The sequence below is a fragment of the Tachysurus fulvidraco genome, chromosome 7, assembly GCF_022655615.1.
Source record: "Tachysurus fulvidraco isolate hzauxx_2018 chromosome 7, HZAU_PFXX_2.0, whole genome shotgun sequence".
NCBI lineage: Eukaryota > Metazoa > Chordata > Actinopteri > Siluriformes > Bagridae > Tachysurus > Tachysurus fulvidraco.
Window position 1 is genome coordinate 10,079,133 of NC_062524.1, and position 14,058 is coordinate 10,093,190.

The following is a 14,058-nucleotide window of genomic DNA, read 5'->3' on the forward strand; positions in this document are numbered from 1 at the left end:
AGTAATTTCATTACAGTTTGTTGTGCTTCCTTTTCCATCCATTACTCTTCAGATCTCACTGCTGAACTAGTGCATGTTCTGGTTAGGACTAAGGGCTGGGCTGCTTTTCACCAAGGCTGAAATAAATACAGTGACATTTATTCATTTAGCAGATGCTATTATCTGTTAACATTTAAAATCAGTCTTCTATACAGTAAGATTATCCTCCAGTGATTTGGACTGCTTTACTGCACCTACGTCTATCGGATCTTCAGGCTCATTATCTTTAACCTCAAAACGTCTATGGACGTTCACATTCTTTCATATTTTGTTTAGTTTACATGCTAATTAATACATTAAGGTTGGGTTAATTCATGTTAGTTTATATTTAATGTTTAAGTACATGATCATTCATGTATTTTTATCCTGTAAGTGTTCCCAAGGTTTTCTGCATTTTCTTGCATATCAGATCTTTTACCCCACAATGGTCCATAATTATTCATTATCCGCTATGCTTATGGGTGACTGAAATATACGTAATCGGTGAAACATGACTTAACTAACATGTTCTGTCTGCTTGACTCTCATTCTTTCTCTTTTTTATACTTTCTTATTGTGAAGTAAACGGGTGCTGTTTGAATAAATCCAGGTCAGAGGAAACGACTCAGTCGATGCAGTTCTCAGTCCGCAGCTGACGAATGGTAGAGTTAATCAGCCGGACGTCTCTACCAGACGCTCATAAGAATGAGAAGTACAAATAAATTAGTTGAGAATGGCTCCCTGGCTCATTCCCATCTTTCTGGGCCCTGGGCTGTATTGATCCCACATGGACGCTTAACCTGTGATGTATTGTGAACACTGAAGCACCATGCTAGCATTAAAGTGCAGATCTGCTAACATTACTCATTGCTATGTCTTTTTTTTTTAAAGAACACATAAGCCCTTTTCTCAGACAGCACAGCGCACTTTTGCAATCAAATACCTCAAGCTTTGTTGTTTTTTTTTGGTGCTGTGTGAACCAAATATCTAAAGGTCATATAGTGTGGTCTATAAGGTTTTTATTTACACTTTATAGCGCTTTTATTAGTCACCTCAGGGTTGCTCATTGGGGAAAAATACAAACACATTTAAATTTAAGTCTAATATTAATCTTGATCTTTAGGTACTATATTTCTTATATTCTATTAGACGATGTCCATTGTTAAAATTTGAATACAAAAAAAATGTACTGAATTGAATTTTCAAGTGCTAGCTTAAGCACCTTGTGTGATTGTCCCATGCTATGTAACCATAAACATTAACAATCCTAGCTAGTTGACTAGCCCAGTATTATTATAATATCAAGATTCAGTTTATTAGTATCGGTAATAAAGATTTAATAAAGATTGGTTTAACTCTGGTGAAGGATGAGGTTGTTTGCTGTTGCTGTAGCTTCAGAAGCAGAAAATCAATAGAACAGGAGCAGCTTGTGTGACTTGACCATATGAGGCCACGGTTAAAGTGGGATGTCTCATCAAATACCACAGAATGTTCTGTGTTTGGTTGTAAATGACATCTACATCACAGTACCTTATATTAGTTGACAAACAACCCTCTGTTTACTGTCTCCCTGTTCTTCATGTCTGGCTTTCTCTGTGTAACTTGCAACAGCTGGTTAGGAAAGTATAATAAAAGTGATACACTGAATATTCATAACCAAGATAAGTACACTGAGAGTGTTACTTGTGCCTGCATTCATTACATTTACAGCATTTGGCAGACTTACATTTTTATAGAACTGAGCAATTAAGGGTTAATGGACTTGCACAGGGGCCCAGCAGTGGCAGCTTGATGGATTTGGGATGAAACTCACAAACTTCTAAACAGTAATCCGACACCTTAACCAACAGTTTACCACATCCCACATATTAATGCATTCCTCCTACCTTGCTGTAGCTGGCTGTGGGAAAACACAATAGTGGAGTGTATGGAAGTGGTTTAAATTGGTGGTTAAGCATAGGTATAAATGTATATACTGGCCACATTAATAGGAACTCCTGTATCAATGCCTTGTCTATGATCACATAGCATCAACCGTAGAGTAACCCAGAAGAACAACACACCAAACCTTGAGGTGATCGAGCCCTAGTATTAGAATTAGACCAGAGCAACTTCCAGTCCTGTCTGTCAAGAACATGAATCTGAATCTTGAGTAGTCTTAACAAACCTGGACTGGATAAAAGCCATATCCAAACAGAACTGACTCCTACTGGATATTTTTTGCACCATGCCTAGTAAACTCAAGAGGCTGTACGAAATCTAAAAACCTTTTTCTGAAATACTAACTAGTTCCCTAATTATTTGCCCACTGAATGTTTATATACTGTAGATGTGTGTTCACAGGTGAAACAAGAGTTGTAGGTGATAAGCTGTGATTTAAAATACAGTTTTAGATTGTAAAGAGCGAAACGAATTAGAGCGCAAGTGTTATGGTGAAAAAAGGCTTAGATTCTAAGAATTAAAAAAAAAAAGGAAAAAAAAAGAGGGATTTAAATCAACGATAAAACTCTTTCACTGCAGTTGGAATGGTAGTTATGGTAATTTTAGAACAATTCAATGCCTGACAGATTGTTTAAACCTCCACGCATTTTAGCAAGACACACTTAAATAGCAGTTAAACCACTACATGTTTTACCATTAATGCTGTTACCATGGAAACGGTCATCCATAGACTTTGTGGTAAAATTCTGCCTTTTTTTTTTAGCTGTTTTTTCTTGTCAAGCTTGTTGACACCAATGTCATAGGAAACGTGATTTATCTGCAGTCAGATCAGATAAACGAGGTTGGAAAATGAGAGGAAAGTGAGTGCACATTACGTAAATGACTGTGACATCAGTGCATTCATGCATTATGTAAAGAAAACCTGAAGAGCAACTGTTCTTCATCTGACAGAGAATGTCAAAGCTCTATGGTGGCATATGGAAGGTGCCTCAGAGAGAAAATATTGATGTTTACTTTAATTTGTGACCTGTCTTTATATTATTTTTGCAAGTAATTATTTCAATTACTTGCAAAATCATTTGAAACATTAAAGAAGGATCAAAGCTATTCTCCAAATTTGTATTATAGATGTTTAACCCTTGTTCCCCAGACGACTGGTGCTCCTGTCTGCCCACGGAATGGAAATCGACTTATTGGACATTTTCAATCAGAATAAAAAAAAGAATTATCTATATCACCGTCTGATATAAAATGTGTCAGGACTCATTATACATGACTGTTATTACCTCTGCTGAATTACACAGGATTTTAGTGTTTGACGGATTTTATAAACAAGCACTTGAAGCATCTCAGAGAGTAGAAATGGGTCTATGTGAAAAACATTTATTTTGGCTAGTTAATGTAATATGGTAAATTATTTAAGGCACATGACGCACGGACATATAAATATGCATGCCTAGTCCTCATTATACCTTTTTACATTTACAGCATTCTTTATTGCTTGCAGATTATTTTTGAAGCTACTGTCTCTGATGAGGAGAAGGGTTACATTGGCCTGGATGACATAGTCCTGCTAAACTACCCCTGTTGTAAGTACTGTACCTTTTACCCTTTTATCATCCTTCCTTCCTCTTTCTGTCTCAGCTGGTTCTGTGAACCAAAGACCAGTTTTACTTTCTTGGGGACAAAAAGCTTATATTTTCATGTTATCTCTAATCTGAATTGCTTTGACGTGGACATATTTGCCCCTTTACTCTTACCCATTTGTTTTCTTCACACTTGCTTCTTCAATATTTCATTCTGCCCTATTCTTAACCTCTTTGCTGTTAGGGTTTAAATACATCTCTCTTTCCTCCTGCCTGCCTCTGTAGAGTGTCCTTCTATAGAGAGAAGGCTTTCCTCCTAATCTCACCGACAATCCCATTGTCCACTAGTTCCCTACTGATCCCCATTTACATTTTGTAACATTTTCTATCTTTTTTTGACTGCAAAATGTTGTATATATTCATACCATTTGAAAATAAACAAACACATTTTTTCAATCATCATTCCTATATACAGCTACAAAATAGCTTTTATACCAAAACCAGTAAAAAGCGGGTATATAAAACCAATCAACACACATTCACACACCTTCACTCCATTCGAGAACCACTGGCTCTCACTGCTCAGAAAAACCTTCACTGTGAAATACAGAATACAGTATAAAAGAGCATTGTTAATCACACATAAGTCTTCACACTCCATTCACAAGAAGCACATGACTGTGTGCCTGCTGCTACATGAAATAGACTTATCAGAATAGGGAATAATAATATGTAATCTGACTGAATGATTTCACTATGGCATGGTGTTTGAAAAGAATGGTGCAGAGAGCATCCTGTGAGAAGCAGCTCTATAGGTAGAAACACCAGACTGGTTTGTGCTGACAGGAAAGCTATGATAACTCAAATAATCTCTGTTCATGACTGTGTTGAGCAGAAAAGCATCTCAAAATACACAACAGGTCTGAGGAATCTTAAAGAGGATGGGCTACAACTGCAGAAGATCCCTCATGTCAGTCAAAACCAGGAATCTGATAGAACAGCTTTTTTCAAGATTTGATGATCCTCTGCTTACTGTAGTTGCCAGTGAATGCACAAACAATTTGCAAAGTAAAAATTGAGTGCTTCTTATTTTTAAATCTCCCCCTTGTTTTTTCTTCCTTCATTTCACCCCCATTTTATATACCAAGTATCCCAGATGAAACATGACTTGAGAGTCGCATAATCAAGACAGTAACACTTTAGTTGCTAGGATTTGATTTACATCAAATTAAGTAAACGTGTGGATAGAGAAAAACATACACAAGTGCAGTATTATGATAAGAAGAAAGGTATGCATGATGATAATAATAATAATAATAATAATAATAATAATAATAATAATAATAATAATAATAATAATAATAATACAATATACATCAACTAAAAATGTATACAGATGTATTGTGAGTATTTGATAAAGAATTAGTCATTGAGTGGAGCATAATCGCAGACATACCCAGTAAGTGTTAGCAGCTGTTTAGATGTTATTATGTGAAATGAGCAAAAGGGTGGATCTACTAATTTCAGCTATACTACAATGGCAACAATTAAGAAAGCACATAGAGAAGCTTTAAACATACGCTCTGATGGTCTCTCTTTGGTGGTTTATTGAGCCACTTCACAGTAGTGTAGAAACTGCATTAGTGGAGGATCACAGAGAAAGAGTGGGATGTCAGTGTCACAGTTCAGCAAACATCTTGCTGTGGAAAATAAAGTCCTTTGATTCAGTGTGGACAATTTTCAGCAGGAATCCTGCTAAAGGTCCGGCCATAGCCTTGGTTGAGTCATCGCATCCAGAGACCACGGGCAAGCACTTTTTGACTCACGTTGCACAATTACTATCTTCTCTGAAGGTCTGAAGTTCTGCTATGTCTGTGTCATGGAAGGGTGAAGACTTTGCAGAAATGAAGCTGGGATCAGCCAGAATTATGAGTTGAAATCCTGACTCTAAAAAAGTCCATGATCATAGAACCAGGTGGATGGAAATGTAATGACCAGCTCACAAATATTTGTGAGTTTCTGGACTTTATATTGAGGTGGCTGATGGTTTCTGCCTCATCTCATTCAGTGAGTGCTGGATTCAAATTCCAATTCACTCCACTGTTGACTGCACTCTGGGACGGCATTGTGCACATCCATAAAAGATTGTGAGCCTGTTGTGTTATGCATTCATGGAAATTGCTCCAATGTCCTAAGCATGATTTTTGCAATGCATATGTCACCAAAATATTATCTAGTTGAGATAGATAGATAGATAGATAGATAGATAGATAGATAGATAGATAGATAGATAGATAGATAGATAGATAGATAGATAAATAGATACATACATACATACATACATACATACATACATACAGTACATACATACATACATGCATACATTTAAGCCCCACTGATGGATTACACGATTGTGGAGCATGCATTTAAGGGGTTTGAAAGAAATGTCTTTCTGTTGGGAGTGTGATGGGCATCCTGGTCACTGGTTCTTTGTAGATAACCACGTATGGGCTTCAAATAGAATTTATGACCATCCCAGGCAAGGACAAATAAAGTGTAGTCCATCCTAACCCTTGGATAATTTCTCTTGGTATGGTTTATGTGTAACGTATGCTTTAGGGCTTATATCACTATACCGAATATCAGAGTCTACAGTCATGAAATTAATATTATAACATTCTGTCAGGGTAACGAGCCAATTCGTGATACACAGCATTAAAGTTTCAACACCTAGTTAACAAACCTATTGGTACTATAATCCATACTGTAACAAGGATTACATTTTAAGGTTACTTCTAATATATCAATATCTAATAAAATAATAATACTGTTTGATTTTCTGAGTTTCTGGCTGACTGTTTATCCAAATCTCAATTAATAATTTAGAAACAATTGAAGGACATGTTAAATCTCATTATGATCACATCATGACCATGTGCTCTTTGGCAAGTTTTATGTCTCAGAATGTACTGCGTATATCTTAGAAACTTCTTGAAGTTGAAAGATCAATTCATGAAGTCAGTAATATTTAATGCTCTTTTTTTTGAAAATAGCAAAAATATTAGCTTTCCACTGCAGTGAAGACACCATAAAACCACTAAATACAGTAGAAAGATACATGTTATTACCCTCAATTTGTGGAAAGTCAGGAGTCAGGAGATTCTCCAGAATCTGTCAATTTGGGGATTATATGCCTCCAAATTTATTTTGGTCATGATCACAGGTATCAGGAGAAGATATAGTACTAACAAGCCAATTAGCTTCCTTATGTTTTTCCAAACCAAACATTTATCAATTTATAAGATGATCTTAGTGATCAGATTAGAAACATTGTCCATTTAAAGGCCAGTACGTTTCTGCATTTTGGAAATCAGCTCCTGAATCAGCCAGCATTATTGGTTAACCTGGCAGATCATTTTCATATTTTCTTATTTTTATTTTACTCCCATGGCAGAGTCCAGTGATAGTGGCTATTTAGCATCAATTCTTCCATATTATTTTTTTGAGCGGTAAATATGGAATATGTATGTACGTAGCAAATAGGAGGATGTAAACACAAATATGGAATCCAGTCTGTCTTTTTTCACTCATACACATTGTTTCCACAATTAACTTCCCCAGATATTTTCACTAAAAAGCATAAAAAAATACTACTGTATATTGATCAAAGAGAACCATTAATCAAAGTTAAACATAGCTAATTGTTAAATAATTAACTTTATATTCTTGTAAGCTTGGCTAAAGGCATCGTTGCTACATGAATGTTCAAAATTATTTATAACTACAGAGTGACAAGTCGGCGCTAAACATGACAAAATCCATTTATATGAAAAAATATGTTAATCATTGAATAACTTTTTTTTCACGTTTCACTGAGGTTATTTCTCCTGGGGTTATGGTTCTTTCATCTGCCAGCTTTGAAAGGAGGTCTTTGAGAATTAAGGAGAAAGCCCCTCCCACCTCCAGCATTCTCAAGGCACCTTGTTCCCTGCTTGCTTGATCAATATAGGCTGTGTGTGATCCAAGACAACCCCCCCACCAGCACCACCACTACCACCACCACCACCACACACAGTCAATCTTCCATTCTTAAAGTGTATTCTTAAATGTTTACAAAAGGTTCATTAGAATTTAACTGTGTTGGCTGTAAATGAAAACGCATTTATATTTTTGTTTATTCTAAAACTATTGTATATAATCTCTATAGTGTAAGATGTTCTCCAAATAATTAAGACCAATCCTATCACAGAAGAACCTATAAGATACAGTATGTTGACGATTTCTGTGAGGAGTCATTAGTGTCAAGGCTTTTTCAACAGGTTTCCACCATAAGAGTTTTCACGAGAGACTCTTTCTAGTTTCTTAAGCTGACAAGCTGTGTTTCATGTTATTAAATTTAAAAATAAGAGGGAAAAAGAGAGTTTAGTGAGAATATGACTGTTTATAGCTGCTATAAATGATAATAGGTCTTGGCTCACAGATTAACTAGAAACAGTTAAAAACATTTAGTGTCATTTATTAATGAACTGAAAATTGGAATTGTTGCCTAAGAGACATTTGTCACTTTCAGACATGAAGGTATTAGAAAATGGTTTTCATGGCAAACATCTGGTTAAGCAGGATAAAGGAATACACACCACTCCAGGAATATTTATTTATCCTGCCTATGAGTGACTGTGACTTCTGGTTGGAGGTTAATTAAGGTACAGTGTTGTTACATTCACTTGGCTTGCTGATCTGTTGTTAATTTACTGTAATTCTTTTGAGGAGGATCATTCAATCTGAGGTTAGCAAATAGAAACAGAGTAGTTATGAGGCCATGAAGACCACTGAGTCTTAAAATGCCTCTTTGAAACAGTCAAGAGTTAAAAAGCTTGCTTTATAGCTTTAAAACCCTTATAAATCTCTCAGAAAACCAAAGCATTTTATAGTGATTGTATAGTTTTAAACAGAGGCAGATTATTATCTGTTATAGAACATATATCAGAACATCACAGTTTACCTCAAATCTCAATGCCTACGAACCCCCCACCCCCCAAACTGCATCACTTATCTAAGAAAAAAGCTTTTAAAAAATGCCAAAATGCCTGAACATTTTCAAAAGATTTAAAAGATCTTTTTTAAGATTTATACAGTGCTGTGCAAAAGTTTTAGGCAGGTGTGAAAAAATGCTGTAAACAAAGAATGCTTTCAGAAATATAAATAATGGGTGTTCTGTCAATTTACAAAATGCAAATTGAGCAAACAAAAGAAAAATCTAAATCAAATCTATATTTGGTGTTGCTACCTTTTTCCTTCAAGTCAAGTCACCTTTATTGTCACATTCAAACCAGCATGAAGTGATGGCATGGCCCCCACAGAGCCCTGATCTCAACATCATCGAGTCTGTCTGGGATTAGATGAAGAGATAGAAGGATGTGAGCGAGTCTACATCCACAGAAGATCTGTGGTCAGTTCTCCAAGATTTTTGGAACAACCTACCAGCCTAGAAGAATTGCTGCTGTTTTGAAGGCAAAGGGTGGTCACACCAAATACTGATTTGATTTCGATTTCTCTTTTGTTCATTCACTGCATTTTGTTCATTTATGAAAATAAATGTTTAACACTTCCATTTTTGAAAGAATTCTTTGTTCACAGCATTTTTTCACACCTGCCCACAACTTTTGCACAGTACTGTAAATTTAAATATAAGATTTAAATATAATATAAATATAATATAAATACAGGGTCTTGTTTGAGTAAAATAATTATCTTATTGTATAGTTAGAAGTCTGTTTTTGTAAGCATTTGTAAATGCTTGGCCCTTGGTGTACAGTACTCTTTATTATTCTAGCTACTAATAAAAAGCCTGCAAATTTGAATGATTATGACATTAATGATGATCATGATTATTTTTTATTAACCAATTTATTCTAGTCAGGGCACCTTTCAGACCTGGAACTGTAAAGCAGCAAAACAAAGACCTAAATGGACCCAAAGTACTCACTAAAGTGAAACCATTATTTGTTTTATAGGTCATTATTAATGTGAAATATTTTGAAAAATACTGGTAATTGGAAACATATTAATGAAGGACACTAATACCATGTTCGTGCATAATTGCACTCAAGGGTAGCAGGTTATCCAGTGCAAAGACACATTTGCTTGATCAGAGGCCAGGAATTGGTCATTTACTACTTTAACCAGTATTGTCTCTGTGTTTAGGTATAAATACACTGCACTGAAGTGAAGATTTCAGGTCGATCTGAAACAGATAGTTTTCCTTTACTGTCTTTAAACAAAATGTTTTTTAAAGGTGATATACAGCAACAGTGCAGCACCTGATACACATTACTAGTGTGATTGTCTAGAAACCAAAAGTTCTGCTTAAAATCCAACTGGAAGAGTGAGAGAGACTGTGGGGCATTGATCTGAGCACATTACGAGAATTGTACTTCTCACAGCCACTTCAGAAACTAAAAACTCCCAGATGGTAGCATGATTTTAGAGAAATAAGAAATTACATCACATGTACCACCCTTTATGTTTGTGTGAAAACTGCTCACTTTTCATTTACTGGAGGAAGAGTTTTGTCTTCTAAGCCCATAAGAAGAAAGTTATGAGAAGAAATATTAACTGGTCTGCCATGAAAAATGTGGTACTACTATCTAAAAAAACAACAGCTAATAGTCAATAAATAAAAAGAAGAATTTCACTACTGTTTGCCACTTAATGAAAAATTATTTCACAAGAAGGTAAAAATCTATCAATAATCGTCACCATTTTGTATGTTTATTTATTTATTTACTTTTTTTTTTTTTTTTTTCAAAGAATGGATACGGATATTCTTTTGTATGACAAAATTCATTTTTTCCAAGCATGGAACAAACCCAAAAATGTATTATTTTTCCTGCATCCCACACAAACAGACAATATCCAACATTTTACAGCTTACAGGTTGAAATTGTATTAAATTCTTCTCTGCACATTAGAGAAATATGTCTAAATTAGTGATACATAAAAAAATAATAATTGTTTAGCTTCTAGAGGCTAATGAGCATACCCATTTGCTTACATTCATAATAGCTTTTCAGAGAAATATGTGCATGTTTATGTAATCAGAGCTGAAAATGGCCACTAAGAATACAAATAAAGCCATTAAAGAAATTAAACCCTTAAGAAAAATAGACTTTTTGGTCAGCAATAACAAACTGGGAGACAAAGTGAGCCTTTTTTGAATCTTATTACATGAAAACAGGTAAATTCTAAGTGATTGTGGAAAAAAGCAAATCCTGTAAGTTTGTCTTGAATCCAAACTATATCAGAGAGTCACTAGCTTAAATGACTAATGTCCAATAAGATTCTTAATATTCCTCTCATTCATTAAAATTAATAATGTGTGACCTTGTACACACTTCATGCCACTTTATGTCATTATATTCCCCCTAGTTCCCCTGTTGTCTGCGCTTTATGTTTTAGTGATACCACGGCACTCAGGGGATAAGATCCCATTTTACATGGTAATCTAAGGGGTTACTAAGAAAAAATTTTTGAAATTCTATACACAGAGTGGATACCATTAAAACAATAAAACTGACTTGACAATGAATTTGTGAATAAAATAATTCAGAGGATACTGAGTATTATTGCTGGGCTAACATTAAAACATGAATAGTATATTTTGAGGGAGGAAACAACAACAGCAATGGTCGAAACTGCCTTGCAGGGTTAACCACTCCATTAATCCCATTTAAATATATGCAGTTACCGGTTTTCCCTGCAGGCTGCTTGTAAAGCTCTGTTGCATGTAAGATGTTCCCTTTGTGGCTTTGGTCAAAACAAGCCTTACATTGTTAATGATGCATCCATTTTATTATTACCAGTGTTATCAATTTGATCCACTGTACTGTATCTACACATTTAAACATTTCTTTCTATCCAGAACAAGAACTCCAAGTGTGGAGGGAGGGAATGCCTCTCAGGGTGAAAGCCAGGCCCAAACAAAGGGATAGCAAATGGAGGCAATTAATTAATGAAATAACAAGTTAAGGAAACACTGGGAAAAAAATGGGAAAAAACATAACTAGACTAGAAAAAAAATTGAACCTCAAAACTACATAACTAGATACACTGACCAGAGGCACCGAACAGAAAACAGGAGGGATGGGTAGGGGAAACAAGTTCAATCACATAAGGAACAGTTGTGAAGAGGCAGGAAGGGATAGAGGCCTGGGTGGGGCAAAATCAAGTCAAGTCCAGTCAAACAACAGCACTTATATACACTGCCAGAACATGCCCTAGAGTACCAGCAGCGAATGTCCAACCATAACCCTGATGAAGTTTGTTTCCAAAATAAAACATGCTCTGAAAGGCCATTACTAATTATTTTAATACCTGCCAACTGATCATATAAGCTGCATTTTCTCCCTGGTCCTAAATCACACATCCCACTTTCATGAGGCAGACGCTTGGAGGTTGGATGGAAGTGCAGAAGGTTTATTAACAAACATACTGTAACACAAAGGAATAGTCAAATTATTAGAAAACTGATCAAATAAAAAAAAAATAGGAACAAAGATGAAATGAGACTAGAAAACGATCTAAAAATGTCAAGACGAAGAGCAAGATAAGAAATACAACGGTGAAATTGGTTAGCACATTAAACACATACTGTAGGATTGGCAAGTTAAGTGGAGAACAGGGAGCATACTATGTTATTAAAAAAAGTGGTAGCCTAGTGGTTAAGGTGTTGGACTTCTGATTGAAATGCTTTCATTTATAAACTAGTGAAAATCATAATAACCATTCTAAACAAATTTCAATATCTTAATATATGAAAGTATAAAATATATGAAATTACAGTGTTGTGAATGAGAGATGAAATGTACTGTAGATGTGCTAAAGTAGTGTAATAGTGGAGAGAAATGGCATGGAAATAGTTATTCTTGGCTGTTGAGAATTTTAAAATCCTCTGGGAAAAGGTGTTTTTGAGGCAAGTGATGTTTGCCTTGATGTTTCGGAAGCATTTGCCAGAGGGAAGAAAGAAAGAAATGCTGGAAGCTCAGTATTGATGATTTTGGAAGCCATTTTAACCTTCTGTTGCAGAAGCCTGAGGTCTTGTGAAATTAGGTTGCCAAACCACACCATGATACATCCGGTCAGAACACTTCATCTAGAGTGGTGAAATTCCTTCCAAACCCTTTAAGCTTTCTCCAAAAGAAGGGACTGTTTTTGTTGGATGATAGTGAAGGTATTGAAGGAGTCAAGCAAGTCTGATTACTACACAGCCAATAATTTGAATCTGTTGACGGTTTTCTCCTCTCTTCATGATTTCTCCTCCAGTCCACAATGATGTCTTTGGTTTTGGTGGCTTCCATGAGAGGTTACTGTTTACACACCATGCCGACAGATCTCCGTCCTGTAGACTTAATGAATTGCATATTAATCCAATCTCCATGGTATCGTCAGCGAATACAGTGAATATTTGAGGTTTCTTATAACTAGAGGCAGTTGATTAGAAATAAAATATGTATTTAATGAGTATCATCCATATAATTTGTGGGTACTTAGGACTGAAATTTTACCATAAGCATCTTTATTAATTTCCATCCTTCCATCCATTTATCTATGTTTCTATTTATCTGTCTATTTGTCTTTCTGCCTCTCTGTATCTCTCACTCTCAGTGAATACAACTGTAGGTATACAGGCTGTATATCAGAGGACTAAGACAGTTATCCTGTAGAGTTTCCATGCTCATTGTTTCAGTTTCCAATCCTCAGTCTGTCTGTTGGTCAAAGAGTCAATTTATCCAGGTAGAGACGGAATTGCTCCTATTCCACTTCCTGTCTAATCTTTCAGATTTTATTCATGTTGTTTCTTATTTACAGCAGTTAAGAAAAAAGCGGCCACCACAGCGAATCATCTGTTTTCACATAAATCTGTCCTTGACATCCTCTTCTCTCGCACCAATTACCTTCATATCCTCTTTCAACACACTCATATATCTCATCTTTGGCCTTTCTTTTGACCTCTTTCCTGACAGCTCTATCTTCAACATCCTTCTACTAATATAACCATCTCTCTTCTCTGTACATGCCCAATCTAGCCTCTCGGGCCTCTGATGTGCTCATTCCTAATCCTGTCCATCCTTGTCACTCCTAAAGAGAACCTCAACATTCTCATCTCTGCTACCTCCACCTCTGCCTCATGTCTTTTCTTTACTGCTACAGTCGCTAACCCATACAGCATAGTTGGACTCACTACTGTCTTGTACACCTATCCTTTGATTCTTGCTGACACTCTTCTCCACCCACTCTCTCCACCACCTGAACTCGCCTCTTCAGCTCTTTTCCACACTCCCTGTCACACGGCATGCTTGACCCCAAAAACTTCAACTCCTGCACCTTCTTTACCTCAGCCCCCTGTACCTCACTGTTCTATCTCCATCCCTCTCGTTCAAACACGTCTTACTATGACGGATTTTCATTCATCGACTCTCCAAAGCAAGACCTCCATCTGCTCCCTAGTCTAACT

General features: G+C 35.9%; 1 protein-coding gene across 5 annotated transcripts in view; it reads left to right on the top strand.

Annotated features, from left to right (window-relative positions):
* ptprua (protein tyrosine phosphatase receptor type Ua) overlaps window positions 1-14,058 on the top strand; it is a 232,253-nt gene that overhangs the window by 115,712 nt on the left and 102,483 nt on the right. For all 5 annotated transcript variants that reach the window (XM_047816652.1, XM_027143997.2, XM_047816651.1 and 2 more), the window contains exon 4: window positions 3,467-3,548. In XM_047816652.1, coding sequence (XP_047672608.1) covers window positions 3,467-3,548 — 82 coding nt within the window. The remainder of the gene's footprint in view (window positions 1-3,466; window positions 3,549-14,058) is intronic.